General features: G+C 41.5%; 4 protein-coding genes across 9 annotated transcripts; 3 read left to right on the forward strand and 1 right to left on the reverse strand.

Annotated features, from left to right (window-relative positions):
* Positions 1-4,608: 4,608 nt before the first annotated feature.
* On the forward strand, positions 4,609-6,161 carry LOC143922986 (uncharacterized). 2 transcript variants are annotated; one of them, XM_077446459.1, is made up of 4 exons: positions 4,609-4,772; positions 4,849-4,957; positions 5,031-5,634; positions 5,727-6,161. In XM_077446459.1, the coding sequence occupies exons 2-4, from the start codon at positions 4,854-4,856 to the stop codon at positions 5,778-5,780; spliced, it is 762 nt and encodes a 253-aa protein (XP_077302585.1). In that variant the 5' UTR covers positions 4,609-4,772; positions 4,849-4,853; the 3' UTR covers positions 5,781-6,161. The 2 variants fall into 2 exon arrangements, with proteins under 2 accessions (XP_077302585.1, XP_077302584.1); XM_077446458.1 differs by having other exon boundaries at positions 4,632-4,772; positions 5,031-6,080.
* sun (ATP synthase subunit epsilon stunted) lies at positions 5,876-9,902 on the reverse strand. Of its 5 annotated transcripts, none has more exons than XR_013261679.1 (4): positions 9,743-9,884; positions 9,079-9,209; positions 8,634-8,993; positions 6,497-6,702 (listed from the first exon to the last, which is right to left on the reverse strand). XR_013261679.1 is itself a non-coding variant. In XM_077446463.1 (4 exons), exons 1-3 carry the CDS (start codon positions 9,769-9,771, stop codon positions 8,983-8,985), a joined length of 171 nt encoding a protein of 56 aa, XP_077302589.1. In that variant the 5' UTR covers positions 9,772-9,884; the 3' UTR covers positions 6,497-6,702; positions 8,966-8,982. The 5 variants fall into 5 exon arrangements, 4 of the variants coding, with proteins under 4 accessions (XP_077302586.1, XP_077302589.1, XP_077302587.1 ...); XM_077446463.1 differs by having other exon boundaries at positions 8,966-8,993; XM_077446461.1 differs by having other exon boundaries at positions 6,503-6,702; positions 8,962-8,993.
* A 1,370-nt stretch (positions 9,903-11,272) lies between these two features.
* On the forward strand, positions 11,273-12,647 carry LOC143922113 (uncharacterized). The gene is made up of 2 exons (XM_077445367.1): positions 11,273-11,614; positions 11,711-12,647. The coding sequence occupies exon 2, from the start codon at positions 11,968-11,970 to the stop codon at positions 12,529-12,531; it is 564 nt and encodes a 187-aa protein (XP_077301493.1). The 5' UTR covers positions 11,273-11,614; positions 11,711-11,967; the 3' UTR covers positions 12,532-12,647.
* Positions 12,648-13,096: 449 nt separating this feature from the next.
* On the forward strand, positions 13,097-15,997 carry LOC143922123 (uncharacterized). The gene is made up of 3 exons (XM_077445374.1): positions 13,097-13,733; positions 14,236-15,257; positions 15,343-15,997. Exons 1-2 carry the CDS (start codon positions 13,640-13,642, stop codon positions 14,463-14,465), a joined length of 324 nt encoding a protein of 107 aa, XP_077301500.1. The 5' UTR covers positions 13,097-13,639; the 3' UTR covers positions 14,466-15,257; positions 15,343-15,997.
* The last annotated feature ends 840 nt before the right edge of the window (positions 15,998-16,837 follow it).

Here is a 16,837-nt window from a genome sequence, read left to right on the forward strand (position 1 = left end):
TATTAGGGCGGGTTAAAGGTTTGGACCGTTTCCCGGCCTATGGAAATTCAGTTGAATTTTGAAGAGGATCTTTATTACTCGATTAACACATTCAGCCCGGCGCATGATTTCATACATTTTCCCATGTGGCGACACTGTCACGCGTATCGACACCCAATTACGCGTGACGGCATTAAATCACTTTATATAATGAGTTGTCCCTAAATCTTTTGAATTTTATAGGAATTTTAGTGTTGGGGTGCTCAATGAAGTGGAACCGTAAAAAAAATTGCTGTAGCACTATTCGCGTGGCCACCGGTGGTACACGCCGGGTTGAACGTGGTAGTACAGGTGTATTTGTATGTACAGCGAAGTAGGTAGGTGATTCGCTGGAACGAGCCGGATCGAGTTCCTGAAGCTCACTGGCATCTGGGGACGATGCGCTGGTTTATAAAGGTGTTGCTTGAGCAACGTGTAGCTGGGCTGGTGAGATCACGTTCTGGAATATTCCAACAGGGTGGTGGTCTTCCTTTGTGTTCTATGTTTGATGCGTAGTTGCGTACCTCCTTGGGATTTCCCGTGTACTCATGATTGCATCTGGAGCGAGTCGAATCGCCTTTATGGATAAGCTGGACGAAGTATTTCGGCCACGGCTAGCTTTCGTGTACGAGAACAGGGCGCGATGATGTCATTTGTACAGATTAAGTTCGATGAGGGAAATAGGTGATATCATCGACCTAGTTTCGTATGGTACAAGTCATGTTATATCCCTACACATACACAGTTTAAATATTCGTTTGTGTATAAAATTCATACACATACACTATGAATGTAATTACTTTTTATTTATAACTATTTCATTACCAATAATTCAATAATTTGGGTTACATGTATATGTTCATATTGCATTTTTCATTCCTGATACATGGGTATATTACTGGGTTCGGTGATTACTAGTCAAATGTGAACCGGTCACAGGACAACCGGTCGCTCTAGATCGGTCACACGTGATCACCCGTCACACTTAAACTGGTCACACCCTAAAATCGGTTAACCAGTTTTTTCTCGTCATATAATACTGTAGCATATACTAAAAAGAGCCGCCGGTTAAGTGCAATCGGATCAAGCCAAGGCGCATCCCTGACACTATGTGACCGTTATAATTGGTTTCAAGGATTATATCTAGACTCTAAGTGCATGTAGGCTAAACAATGGCCGCTATTTTGTCTATGGAGGATGAACGAATGAGACGACTGGCATGTTAATGCACGTGTTTATTATATGACAGCTGAAGACAGAGTGAGTAGTAGCTCTCCGAACCCAGCCGAGTTGGTTCCCATTCGCAGGAAGGCCACCAAACTCGACCATGCGTATAAGCGAGCCGCCACATCACTCCCCCCCCAGCATCAGCGATACCAAAATTACAAAGAAACAAATTTTACAAAAGAAAAAATTATTGTTATACAGAGAAAAAAATTATTAAGTGTGGAGAAAAAAAAAATGTTGACGTGGGTCATCCGCTGTGTAGGTGTACCGCCCTGAATGGTCGGTACATTCGAGGGCGGTGACGTCGCGGGCAGGACGGTAGCTGGTCCGATGGTCGCGCGATGCGATGCTGCGCCGGCGCCGCTCTTCCGAGGCTGATGTCGGTTGGTGGGGCGGCAGGGGCATCGATGTGGTTGATGATACTCCGAGCTGGACCGTGAGTCGTTGTGGCTCGTGGAGGTGTTGTAGCGCTACCGCCCGTCTCGGCGTGACGACGCTCGTGGGGACGGACGGGGCCTTGATGATGATGATGGTGCTGAGGTGGTGTGTGATGAATCTTGTGGTGCTGGATGACCGTTCTACGTGTACTGGATCGCGCATGACTCCACATCCAGCTGTCAAGATCGTCGTCGCATTCGCTTCCCCATTTTTTAAGCACCTGTCATCGACGTTGTGGCTGGACTCATGTCGATAGGTAGGTAGGTAGGTAGGTAGGTAGCCATGTCTGCTCGTTTATTGTCACCCGCGGGCCGCGGCGTGCTGTGTTGATGGCGATGGGGGCGCGGCGGGTAGCTTTCCAGCCTGGCTTGGCGAGACAGGGATGAGCGGCATGTTGAAATTGATCGAGGCTGCGTGGCTCGATGTCGGGGGTCACCAGTTATGGAGGATGAACGAATGAGACGACTGGCATGTTAATGCACGTGTTTATTATATGACAGCTGAAGACAGAGTGAGTAGTAGCTCTCCGAACCCATCCGAGTTGGTTCCCACTCGCAGGAAGGCCACCAAACTCGACCATGTCGTATAAGCGAGCCGCCACAGGTCCCTTCTCAGAAGTGACCGATACCGTGGTACCGTGAAACCGAATGTCGTGGGAATACATATCCGAGTACGTGACCATAACAATAGGTAAACACATCAGACATTGAAGATGTCCTGAGAGACCTGCCTCTTATAAGGCGGTACTTAGGCGATATCAAGACATTCTGGACGGAGCACTGCCAGTGCGTGTATCTCCTTCATCATCAATAAATGCTGTGGCACGACTTTGGCCTTTTACTTGGATCCTCCACCCACCCCTACGCAACAATACTATTAGTATGAGTGTTATATTATACTATTAGTATAGGGTTGCTATAATTGTCGGGACCGGGACAACCACCCCCCAAAAAAAAAATAAAAATAAAAATAATAAATAAAATCTAAATCTAAAATCACTCTTCCCTATTGGCGTCGTCCACACACACGGTATCTACACCCAATATTTACAAAATTTTCCATATTCAGTTCCCATATTGCAACCTGTAGTTGCTATTTGGGAACTGGTTATGGAAAAATTCCTAAATATCGGGTGTATCGGGTGTAGATATCGGTAGTGTGGACGTAGCGACTCTGAACCCAGCCGAGTTGATCTCAACTCGCTATACGACTCGACCATGTCGTATAGCGAGCCGCCACAATACTATTAGTATAGGGCTGCTATAACTGTCGGACCACCGACCGGGACAACCCCCCCCCCCCCAAATAAAATAAAATAAAATCGCTCTTCCTTATTAAAGGTCTATTCATACCTAGTCGGCACGAACCGAATTCAGCAGGTATCCGGCCGTACGAAAAGTATTATTTGGTACATTTTGTATGGGTATGTTCATTTCAACCGTCACGTTTACAGCACGGCAGGCTTACAGCAGTTCCCCTACATTTTCTGTTTATACCTAACAGCAACATCCGTCAACGTATCGTATCCATATTTTTGGCCATCGTGGAGATATACACGCGGATTACGTGCCATGAGTCTGCCGCTCTGCTGTTTTGGACCAATTATCGATAGTGGCAGTTGACAGCTGTTCAATCTTTCGACATGGTTTTGGCGCTGACAATGACTTTTTGACAATGCTTCCTTAAATTTTGTAGATTTTTTGGTGATTTGTGTTTTTATTTTATCCAGTATTGTTTCAAATTGGTATCGGTTCATACGGAAATATTTAAAAAACAATTGTCCATCATCCACAAGCTCCTTATACAGTGTCCAAAACTCTCCTCCGGTTTTTCTATTTTTACATAGGGGCCGTTCAAGTATTACGTAAGCACTATAGGGGGGCGGGGGAGTCTTTGCTTTGCTTATTTTTTATGACATGGGGGGTGGGGGGGTCGAGATGGTGATTACGTCAGCAGTAGTTATTTTTTTTTTACACATTGGCAACCCACACATTGTCTATGCTTGAAAACCAAACACATATTCGGGGATTCCCACAAATAATGAATACGTTTAGGTACTCGCTTAGAAGCGAGTGGGGGAATTACCGCGCGCTACTCACTTATCAAAATTTCTTCCGTCAATCTATTGTTTCGTTTCGGTACGATTGACAACAATAAAACAGAATACATTAAAAGAAAAATGCATATAGGTACCAATGTTTACGTAAGCATGGTAGGAGGGGGGGGGGGGGGTAAGAGCTTTGCTTACTTTTGCTGACAAGGGGGAGGAGGGGTAAATAATTGTAATAGATCTGCTTACGTAATACTTGAACGACCCCATACCTCTTATACAGTTCACATGGTTTTCGTGTAAGTGGTAATTTTTTATACTTCTTATTTAACATGGGATGCACATCAAAACGCCTCCGTGCTTTTTTATTGCCTTCTTGAGCTTCTTCTTCCGACAACAACGCGATTATACATAATTTTTCGTTCGATAAACGCCGAAACATTTTTGCTGACTTGTATTCTGACCCGTAGCTACGAGTGCACGTGTATGCATATTCATATTGTAAGTACTCGACAATACGACGTAAGCAATATTGCGCCGTATCGTCATGGCCTGTAATGTTTTAGTAAGCCGATTTTGCCTTGCACTCGGCCAAAGTGCTGTAAACGTGACGTGACCGCGACGTGTAGGTAGATATGAATAGAAATGTAATAAAATGACATATTTGAAACGGAGTCGTGCAGTGCTGTTAAGTATGAACAGACCTTAAAATGTCGTCGCTCTTTTTTGCGAAATCATACTTTTCCGACATTTTCGTTTTTTGGAGCTGCCCTTTTATATAGTTATAGAATTCAATACGTGACATGACATTTTATAATTGAAAACACATTGAATTATGCTTTTCACTGTGATACGCAATTTATTGATATGCGCACGCATTCGAAAGCTTATGCCCACCATCCTACCGGTTATGTGCATCCCGCACTTTCTGACCTCTTCTACGCCGCAGTGACAGGTTGAAGAACGAGCACTTACTTTCGGATAGTCACCGTTCATTTGCTCTCCACTCATTTATCCTATCATCATTCACAGTGGGATTGTTAGTTGTTTGTATTTTCATATGTAGAATCAAACTTATATGAATAATACTTAATTTAGTTATTGTATTTTTCCAGACAATATGGAAGACATGGTAAAGAAGCTCATATTTACAAAGCTTACAAACTCGTATACATGCCCTCTAACATTTAACACAACGTACCCGTGTGCATGTTGTAATGATAGGTTAATCAAAAAAACATTGCAACATTCGAAATAAAAAAAAAAACATTTATTATAATAACTCATTTTATTTCAGATTCGCCTTGAAATCAAGTTACGAATGTCATATAAATCGGGCGAGTGTAAAAATAACGCTCTTTTGCAAGCAATGCAACGCCAAACTACTATTCACGAATCGATGCTTGATGTTTCTGCACATGGAATCGCATGATAACAAAGAGTTCAAGTATTCGTTGGCAGACTTCACCATCGAACCTATTCCAATCGAAATGATGAAAACTAATTTAATTCCCATTGCTGATCGAACTGGACCCGATGATCTATTGAAGAAATATGGAATCGCGTCGTCTAGCGATGAACCGAAAGATGAAATGATGAACACTAATTTAATTCCCGTTGCTGCTCTAACTGGACCTGATGATCTATTGAAGAAATATGGAATCGCGTCGTCTAGCGATAAACCGAAAGATGAAATGATGAACACTTATTTAATTCCCATTGCTGATCGAACTGGACCCGATGATCTATTGAAGAAATATGGAATCGCGTCGTCTAGCGATGAACCGAAAGATGAAATGATGAACACTAATTTAATTCCCGTTGCTGATCGAACTGGACCTGATGATCTATTGAAGAAATATGGAATCGCGTTGTCTAGCGATGAACCGAAAGAAAATAATGTAACCATTATGGATTATTCTGTCGAAAATATAGATCCTATCGACGTTGTTTCATTTAATCCAAGCGATTCATGCCAAATCTGTTCTTTTAGGTTCAAGCAGACTGCTCAAAAATGGAATCCGTTTGCGACACCGTCGACATATAGACGATTCCAAAGTGTTCGACTGCACGTGTTACCACTGCAAACACATCCTGCCCAACAAAAGGAAACCGAACACTCCAATTTGTATTTTTTTTATTAATCACATGAAAACTGTACTTTTGAAATTACATTTAATGTTGGTTATTTTACTTATTTTAAGTCTATCTTACAATTTACCTAATCTTATGATTGTTATAATATAATTTAAATTACACTCAAACTGATTGTATTTACTGTTCGAAAACTGCATTAGAGGTGTTTTAAGAAAAATAAATAAATTTGAAATAAAACTTCTTTTGATCAAATATATTTTTTTAAATTCAAAATATGAAACAGAAAACACCAGTAATTCAATAATAAATGTGAAAAATAAGAAAATCGCATAAACAAAAACGATGACAAGAAAAAAAAAAGTCATCCAAAATTAAATAAATCACAATGCAATTTCAATTCGCTAATTTGTATGAATGCATATATTTATCGCAAATACGCCATGTTTAAAAATCGCAGCAGACAACGCAAAAAGATAGCATTACACTTTGTAAAAGTGGATTTTAGCCAACAAATCCTGAAACAATTGTGCCCATGTTGCAAAGCAAAAAGTATCCCTACATAAAAAACGTTTAATCCTTCAAATACTTAGAAAAAGAAAGAACAAATCAGAATAATTCCCCAAAACGCAACAGTATATAGTAGGTAGAATTGAATAAAAGATTAATGGTTCTGAGATTGTTTTTATATTGTTTCGAACTTATCAGACATTACAAGAGAATAAATAACAGTATATACAAAAAAAAAATTAAACACTACATAATGTGACGCAGCAAATTTACTTTTTCAAACATTGACTGTAAATTTTGATGACGGGAAAAATAAAAGATGCGACTGCATAATAGCTGTGTCTATGCAGTAGGTTCGACATTTTCTGAAAATAAAAAAGTGACAATATAAATAAAAGTTGATTTATCACAAAGACACAAACACCATGCATCATTCAAGACAGCACGGTGCAGTCGTTCAAAAGAAAATATTTATTTTACAAAATAAACCAATTTTGTTTCAGTGGCGTAAATTAGAATTCTATACTTATCACCCAACACCTCCTTTTTGCCCTCTTTTTGTGCCTTTATGGAATATATATATATATATTAGAAGATAGGTAAATATAATCGACATTGTATAAAATATACGGGTCTACCTCACGGGCTGGAATGTGAAATGCCGGATAACGCAAATATCGGAAGGCAAAGATCGAAAATCGCAAGATCCTAAGTCGAAAGATCAAAAAAAAAGGGTGCATGGTAAACGGTACATACTCACTTAATTTGTACAAGCAGGATACAACAGGAACAGGCTTTTCCTCCCGTATTAATGTGCACGCGCAGAATACAGGAGGAAAAGCCTGTTCCTGTTGTATCCTGCTCGCGCAAATTAAGTGAGTATGTACCGTTTACCGTGCACCCTTTTTTTTGATCTTTCGATCTTTGCCTTCCGATATTTCCATTTTCCGGCATTTCACATTCCGGCCCGTCACGGAGACCAAAAATATACATAGGTTTCGGGAGGGATTCAAAGTCTATACGAAAATATGATAATAGGGATCGGCATACTAAGTTGTGTCTATTTACGCTGTATTTTGAATTTTTTTTTTTTTGAACTTCTTGATTATAGAGTAGATTTATAGTCTACGAGTGAAGCTTTATTAAAAAAATAAAAATGTTTTTAGAACTGTTCAAATATAATAATATAAGTGTAAAAATATTATAATTCTGGTCCTATAAAAAAAAAATTATTGTATAATTTAAATAAATATAATTTCTCTATATTTAATTGGTTCGAAATTATTTCAAAATCAAAAAAAATCTGAAAAAATAACGATTTATCCCTAATACGAAATGTGAAATTAGTACTTATAGGTTATACGGGCGCATCCAAGCATCGAGTATACACATTTACACCAGTAGCGGCTCGTGAGATTTCATAGTGGGGGGGCTGCAGATTATTCAGGCTGTAGTAGCTCGAATTGATCGAATAAAAACAAAAATAGCTAGAATATGTACTATACTGGGAGGTCTGCAGCCCCGCAGCCCATGTGGACGACAAAATAAGCGTACATTTGTACTGTATTGGGAGGCTGCAGCCCCGCAGCCCATATGGACGAGCCGCCACTGATTTACACCAACACAAACAAATACATGGCAGTTACATGAATGGCCTCTAGGTGGCGCAAACAGTTTTGGTAGTGACAATATGCAACCAGTGAGACTATACATCGAAAGATCGAAAACGCATTTTCCAAATAATCTTATTATACATACCTACATATTATTTGAATTACACATACATACATTCTGATGGAGATCAGTATTGCCTTATTACAGATGAAATCTCCCTCAATCATAAATTATATAATCAAAATGTATTTTCGAGTTTCATCGATATTGTTCAATCACCACTTGCATACTATCACTTTACTTCAACTGTTTGCGACACCTACAGGTCGTTCATGTAACTGCCGTGTAATTGTATGTCAGTGTGTATACCCAATGCTCGGATCCACCTATATGACCAATAAATACCGTAGAATTAATATATAAATACAATGCTAAGTCTTACAAGTTTTGCGCTCACTTATGAAACCTATCCAGCTCACCATAGTGACGAATTATCACTTTTCAATTTGAAAACGTTTTCTTTGGGCCTCAACATTTACAAAATCGTGAATTATTATAGTAAGTCAGTCACATATCTTTTGGTACCGGTGATATTTCTAATTCAAATTCAAAAATATATCCAAAAAATGGAAGAGTCACGCCAACAGTTTGCTTAAAACACTAAAAATATAATCCAACATACAAATTGTTAGTCATTTTTTAAAAGGGGTAGCACTCCATTCTTCAAAAAACGGCTCCCTGAACTCGGAACGCTGTACCATGCATAACGGGCTCTATTTTAAAGTCCCGCAAGGTCAGAGGAGTGCGCCGCACCAGGTTTGGGGAGTCTAGTTTGGGTAAACGCTTCTAAAAAGTCCATACTTATATATGTTAATTATTCGATCATGTCATATATACATACAAACATTACAAAATATTAGTTTTCATTTATCATTCCAAGATGTGTTAATAAATGATTACACTATCGAAAAGTTTGCACTCAATACCACCTTTTCTATCGACTTACTTACTTACTATTGACACACTATAAATTATTTTTCACCTGAAAATATATAGCATTTTATTTTGTTAATAATCTCAAAGTATATCATGTGTGTATATGATAAATGACAAGTGTGTTTCATTACTGATTGGCTTTCCTTCAGCCCATTTCGTGAATCTGATGTGAGAGTCGTCCCGGCGAGCTGCATCCGTGCGAAATTCCGGTTTCAGAACTCGCCTCACTAATTTTGCGGCGATGTTGGAATAGTTGATGTAGCTGAAATGAATCAACGTAATATACTTTTTGAGCGAGCTGAAACTATGCAGATCAATATATGTTGTGTATAAGTCCTTTTCATTGAACATCTTTAATTAAAACTTAACTAAAAAAAATTTTCATTCCACAAATCAATTTGTTAGAACAAAACGATTACAGAAAAATCTCCAATAACATGAGGTACATATTTTCTTCGACAGAATTTGGATGACTTCATTATCTCTTCCCATCCCGTTACTACAGAATTAAAGTCTAACTAGTGATATAACACACGGAGAGTAAAGAGGGCGAGCAAGACAAGTGATCTATAAATACATTTATGAAAATATATCATAAATTAAAAGTATACATATGTAAAATGAAACATAACCTCAAGTGTAAATATCTTTTGCATAAATAGCTTAAAATATAGCAGGTATGTGCATACATTAGGGTTATGGTACAATTACGTAAGATGGTGTGAATGTAAGATTTTTCGTGAAATCCTGACACAAATGAAGTCATTAAATATGTATGGCTATTACGTGACTTACTTCAAACCGACTTGTCTCCAGGCAGACATATTTCAGGTTTTGTTTGAATCGTTCGAAGCACCGCAAGAGCTGAACACCAAATGTGCCCAGACGAACGTGTGTGACGTAACAACGACCGGTACTGCCAGTCGTTCGATGTTCGTTTCAGCCTGTCGCGTATACTGGCAGCATTTGAATTTACAAATCTAAAAATTCTAGTATTATCTAAGATTGCCACCTCAGACCCGGGGCTCACCCGAGAGTATGACAAAAAATATTTATATATATTTTATTCATATAAAAAGAAAATCATTTTATTTCCATTTAAAAATTATATAAAATAATAATGTTTGGTGAAAACATTAGAGAAAAATATTTTTATCGGCACGCAAATCATGATTCGGTGATTATTGGTCACAAATAGAGATGGGCAAAAATGGGAATTTTGAACGAACGAGAAAAAACCGGAAACATTAAACGGTATCACATTAATTATATATTAGAGTATTATAATGATATTACTTTGGAAAAAATATGATTTATTAAATTAATATATTTCGAATTGACATACGACGGGCTGAAAACCAGACTGGTACAAGTGATAAATAGCATATATGAAATGCTATTATTTTAGCACTTAAACCAGCTTTTTTTAAAAATGTCACTTGTACTATCTGGTTTTCAGCCCGTCATATGTACTTACTTATAACTTATCAATATATTCAAATACTACTATAAAATTTAATTCATTTGCACTGTTTTGCATTAAATAAATACTTTAAATTTGGTGCATTTCACAGGAGTTGTTAAAGTGTAAAGAATTAATGATAAAAAGTAATGGCCATTACAAATAATGTACTATCAATTATAATTGAAATTTAATGTAAGAGAATTCATAGCAGAGAATTATGATCTATATGGCCGAATTTTATGCTGGTCAATGGAAGATCGAGATATTAAGAAGTGAACAAAGCAAATTCTATCTGTGACGGTGGAAAGAGTTGCAAAAATTGTTAAAATTTTTAATGTTAATTTATATCATGTAAAATTATCTACTGTGTATGAACACAGTCAGTTCCATTGTATTTTTGTGTAATTATCAACTACATATTTTACAGTAAAATTTATTGTGCCGCAAAGTTAAAGAAAATGTTAAGTATGTAACTCTTTTGCCACTTCAATCGCTCTTTTTGAAGTAATCCAATCCTCTTAATATTATACATTGTAGGAATCTCGTCATCGTCATCGTCATCGAAACATTCGAGAATATTCCGCAACAACAAACTACATCGAGCGGAACGAAACCCAGACGACATACACCTGCAGTCATTATATTAAACTCAAGCGGAACGCCCCTACCAGTCGAGTGGAACCAAAACGGTCGAAACACGCCGCCACCATTAAAATACATCGAGCGGAACGGCGCCAATCGTTCCAGAAAATTCTACCCCTCGACAAAAGTGCATTCCTCTCTTACGCATCAACAAACCACCACCATCGATCAGGTGATTCCAGAAACACTATAAAAGGAGGTACAACCCAAACAACGTCAGTCGACCCACAGCAGCAAGCGTCGACACACAGCAGCAGACCAGTCAACATACAGCTCCTGACCAGCCACCACTACACTACGCGGACTTGGAAGATCAACCAGCCGGACGAGCCAGCAACACACTGCCGTATCCAGAGACCTTCCGAACATAGCCGAACAACGAGCCAGCAACACTCTACCATATTCAGAGACCGCTGAACGACATACTTTTGCCCACAAATACCATACCTTTGTACAACCATAGGCAAACAATAAAACTTTATAAAACTAGCACAACAGTGTTTCGTTAGGCCGGGATACGGTCAACACACATGTACCCCGCCTACAACATATTATGTATTGTAATGAAATTTAAACATAAGTTTGGAAAAAATATGATTTATTAAATATATTTTTGAATAACCATACTTACTTATAACTTATACATACACTTGTAGGAATCTCGTCGTCGTCATCGTCATCGAAACATTCGAGAATATTCCGCAACAACAAACTACATTCCCGAAGCCCAGACGACATGCACCTGTAGTCGTTATATTAAACTCAAGCGGAACGCCCCTACCAGTCGAGTGGAACCAAACCGGTCGAAACACGCCGCCACCATTAAACTACATCGAGCGGAACACCGCCCAGCATTCCAGAAAATACTACGCCTCGACAAAAGTGCATTCCTCTTGTACGCATCAACAACTAAATGCTCATACGCATCAATAACCACTTCCATCAAGCGTTCCAGAAAATTCTACGCCTCGACAAAAGTGCATTCCTTTCTTACGCATCAACAAACCACCACCATCGGTCAGGCGATTCCAGAAACACTATAAAAGGAGGTACAACCCAAACAACGCCAGTCGACCCACAACAGCAAGCGTCGACACACAGCACCAGACCAGTCGACCCACAACAGCAAGCGTCGACACACAGCACCAGACCAGTCGACCCACAACAGCAAGCGTCGACACACAGCACCAGACCAGTCGACCCACAACAGCAAGCGTCGACACACAGCACCAGACCAGTCGACCCACAACAGCAAGCGTCGACACACAGCACCAGACCAGTCGACCCACAACAGCAAGCGTCGACACACAGCACCAGACCAGTCGACCCACAGCAGCAAGCGTCGACACACAGCAGCAGACCAGTCAACATACAGCTCCTGACCAGCCACCACTACACTACGCGGACTTGGAAGATCAACCAGCCGGACGAGCCAGCAACACACTGCCGTATCCAGAGACCTTCCGTACATAGCTGAATGCTGAGCCAGCGACACTCTACCATATCCAGAGACCGCTGAACGACATACTTTTGCCCACAAATACCATACCTTTGTACAACCACAGGCAAACAATAAAACTTTATAAAACTAGCACAACAGTGTTTCGTTAGGCCGGGATACGGTCAACACACATGTAACCCGCCTACATTGGTACTAACCCGACGTGATCTACGCAACCTTCTGATCATCCAACAGCGCTGTCAACACATCGCTACCCCGCCTACATTGGTGACCCCATCTTTGAACCACACAACAGTGTTTCGTTAGGCCGGGATACGGTCAACACATCGTACCCCGCCTACATTGGTGACCCCATCTTTGAACTACGCAGCCTTCATAGCAGTCAACAGCGCAGTCAACACGGCAGCCCACAGTGCAGCCTCCACAACAACCAACAGCCGCCACGACAGCAGCCCACAGCGCAGCCTACATAGCAGCCTACATCGCAGCCCACACAGCAGCCCACATTGCAGCCTACATAGCAGCCCACATCGCAGCCTACATAGCAGCCCACATCGCAGCCTACATAGCAGCCTACATAGCAACCGCAGACTTCACGCAACCGCAGCCTTCAACGCAGTCTACAACGCAACCCTCAACGCAGACTTCAAACGCAGTCCGCTACATGTCCCCACAACTAGTGACCATGTCAAACAACTCCGCAGCTTTCGCCACAACAAAACGCAACCCGGAGACAACAACCAAATGGATCCACTACTGTTGATCCGCCAGCACCGCTCATCACACCTTCGATGATTCATCACCTCGATGAGCCCATGCAGGACGCCGCAGCCTGCACAACAGCACCGTCCAGACCGACACAAACCTTCACTACCATTGTAACGACCGCAACAGTAACATGGTGTGAAAGTACATATGGACCAGCTACTAACACAACCCGCTGTTGAGTCAACCCACTCCAGCACAACCGGCGAAACAAATCGCCACTGAGCCAACTAGCTCCAACACAACACAGCCGCTGTCGAGACAACTAACTCCAGCACAATCAGCACAACGCCTGCACAACAACATCGTCCAGACCACCAACCTTCACTATCAACGTAGCCTAGACAGAATAAGCAACATGGTAGAAAAGAACAACTCGGACTGGTACGCAAAACGAGACCCGCTGTCGAGACAACCGACTCCAGCACAACCAACGAAGACCAGCACTCAACGTACTTCGCTAACCAACAGTCTCCACACAAATCCCGCTGTCGAGACAACTAACTCCAGCACAACCAACGAAGACCAGCACTCAACGCACTTCGTCAACCAACGTTCTTCACGCAAGATCCGCTGTCGAGACAACTAACTCCAGCACAACCAACGAAGACCAGCACTCAACGCACTTCGTCAAACAACGTTCTTCACGCAAGACCCGCTGTCGAGACAACTAACTCCAGCACAACCAACGAAGATCAGCACTCAACGCACTTCGTCAACCAACGTTCTTCACGCAAGACCCGCTGCCGAGACAACTAACTCCAGCACAACCAACGAAGATCAGCACTCAACGCACTTCGTCAACCAACGTTCTTCACGCAAGACCCGCTGCCGAGACAACTAACTCCAGCACAACCAACGAAGACCAGCACTCAACGCACTTCGTCAACCAACGTTCTTCACGCAAGATCCGCTGTCGAGACAACTAACTCCAGCACAACCAACGAAGACCAGCACTCAACGCACTTCGTCAACCAACGTTCTTCACGCAAGATCCGCTGCCGAGACAACTAACTCCAGCACAACCAACGAAGACCAGCACTCAACGCACTTCGTCAACCAACGTTCTTCACGCAAGATCCGCTGTCGAGACAACTAACTCCAGCACAACCAACGAAGACCAGCACTCAATGCACTTCGTCAACCAACGTTCTTCACGCAAGATCCGCTGTCGAGACAACTAACTCCAGCACAACCAACGAAGACCAGCACTCAACGCACTTCGTCAACCAACGTTCTTCACGCAAGATCCGCTGTCGAGACAACTAACTCCAGCACAACCAGCAAAACAGTCACGCGAATGACTCCACGCAGAACACAGCAGCCTGCACAACAGCACCATCCAAGCCATCACAAACCTTCACTACCAACGCAGCTCGCCCAAAATAAGCAACCTGGTAGAGAACAAGACTTGGACCGGCATGCAACACAAGACCCGCTGTTGAGACAACTTTCTCCAGCACAACCGGACAAACAACGACGCCATCGAGTCAATAGACTCCAACACATCAAGATTCCCACAAAATCACACACATCGTTAACACTCACCGGAGAGCCATGTAGGAATCTCGTCGTCGTCATCGTCATCGAAACATTCGAGAATATTCCGCAACAACAAACTACATTCCCGAAGCCCAGACGACATGCACCTGTAGTCGTTATATTAAACTCAAGCGGAACGCCCCTACCAGTCGAGTGGAACCAAACCGGTCGAAACACGCCGCCACCATTAAACTACATCGAGCGGAACACCGCCCAGCATTCCAGAAAATACTACGCCTCGACAAAAGTGCATTCCTCTTGTACGCATCAACAACTAAATGCTCATACGCATCAATAACCACTTCCATCAAGCGTTCCAGAAAATTCTACGCCTCGACAAAAGTGCATTCCTTTCTTACGCATCAACAAACCACCACCATCGGTCAGGCGATTCCAGAAACACTATAAAAGGAGGTACAACCCAAACAACGCCAGTCGACCCACAACAGCAAGCGTCGACACACAGCACCAGACCAGTCGACCCACAACAGCAAGCGTCGACACACAGCACCAGACCAGTCGACCCACAACAGCAAGCGTCGACACACAGCACCAGACCAGTCGACCCACAACAGCAAGCGTCGACACACAGCACCAGACCAGTCGACCCACAACAGCAAGCGTCGACACACAGCACCAGACCAGTCGACCCACAACAGCAAGCGTCGACACACAGCACCAGACCAGTCGACCCACAGCAGCAAGCGTCGACACACAGCAGCAGACCAGTCAACATACAGCTCCTGACCAGCCACCACTACACTACGCGGACTTGGAAGATCAACCAGCCGGACGAGCCAGCAACACACTGCCGTATCCAGAGACCTTCCGTACATAGCTGAATGCTGAGCCAGCGACACTCTACCATATCCAGAGACCGCTGAACGACATACTTTTGCCCACAAATACCATACCTTTGTACAACCACAGGCAAACAATAAAACTTTATAAAACTAGCACAACAGTGTTTCGTTAGGCCGGGATACGGTCAACACACATGTAACCCGCCTACATTGGTACTAACCCGACGTGATCTACGCAACCTTCTGATCATCCAACAGCGCTGTCAACACATCGCTACCCCGCCTACATTGGTGACCCCATCTTTGAACCACACAACAGTGTTTCGTTAGGCCGGGATACGGTCAACACATCGTACCCCGCCTACACACTGTATAAAAATACAGCGAAGATGTGCCTGTTACCGCAGTCAATTTGTCTGCAATTCTGTCTGTCACGGTGGCAGAAGTTGCAAAAATTGCTAATTTATTTAATATGTATTAAATCATTCCCTTGTATTTTAAAGTAATTATTGAATACATCATTTATTTAATTTTGGGGCAAACCAATTTGTTATATAATTATTATGTTTCATACAATGTGCATGTTGTCATTTTCCCTACATTTTTAAGTTATCTTTGAATATGTTAATTTGTTTTGTATTTTGGCCAAAAAATTTATGTGATATGAATATTAGATATTATTATACTAATTTGAAATATAATAATTAGTTATAAGTATGTATGGTATAAAAATATGAAGAATTTTTCCAAAAATGTTTTAATTTAAATTACAATACTCTTATATGTATAATGTTGAGATAATCGGTATCAATAATGGCTGAGATAACTGGAATTATAAATTAAATACCCATGGTAGTCCCCTCTCCAAATAATGTGTGTATTCTGGGATAAACATTTCATACATTTTGTCTGGGCGTTGTGGCCTGGAGCTACATATTGCGCCGTATCGTCATGGCCTGTAATGTATAAGTAAGCCGATTTTGCCTTGCACTCGGCCAAAGTGCTGTAAACGTGACGTGACCGCGACGTGTAGGTAGATATGAATAGAAATGTAATAAAATGACATATTTGAAACGGAGTCGTGCAGTGCTGTTAAGTATGAACAGACCTTAAAATGTCGTCGCTCTTTTTTGCGAAATCATACTTTTCCGACATTTTCGTTTTTTGGAGCTGCCCTTTTATATAGTTATAGAATTCAATACGTGACATGA

The sequence above is a fragment of the Arctopsyche grandis genome, chromosome 2 (assembly GCF_051622035.1).
Source record: "Arctopsyche grandis isolate Sample6627 chromosome 2, ASM5162203v2, whole genome shotgun sequence".
In the NCBI taxonomy this organism is placed as follows: domain Eukaryota; kingdom Metazoa; phylum Arthropoda; class Insecta; order Trichoptera; family Hydropsychidae; genus Arctopsyche; species Arctopsyche grandis.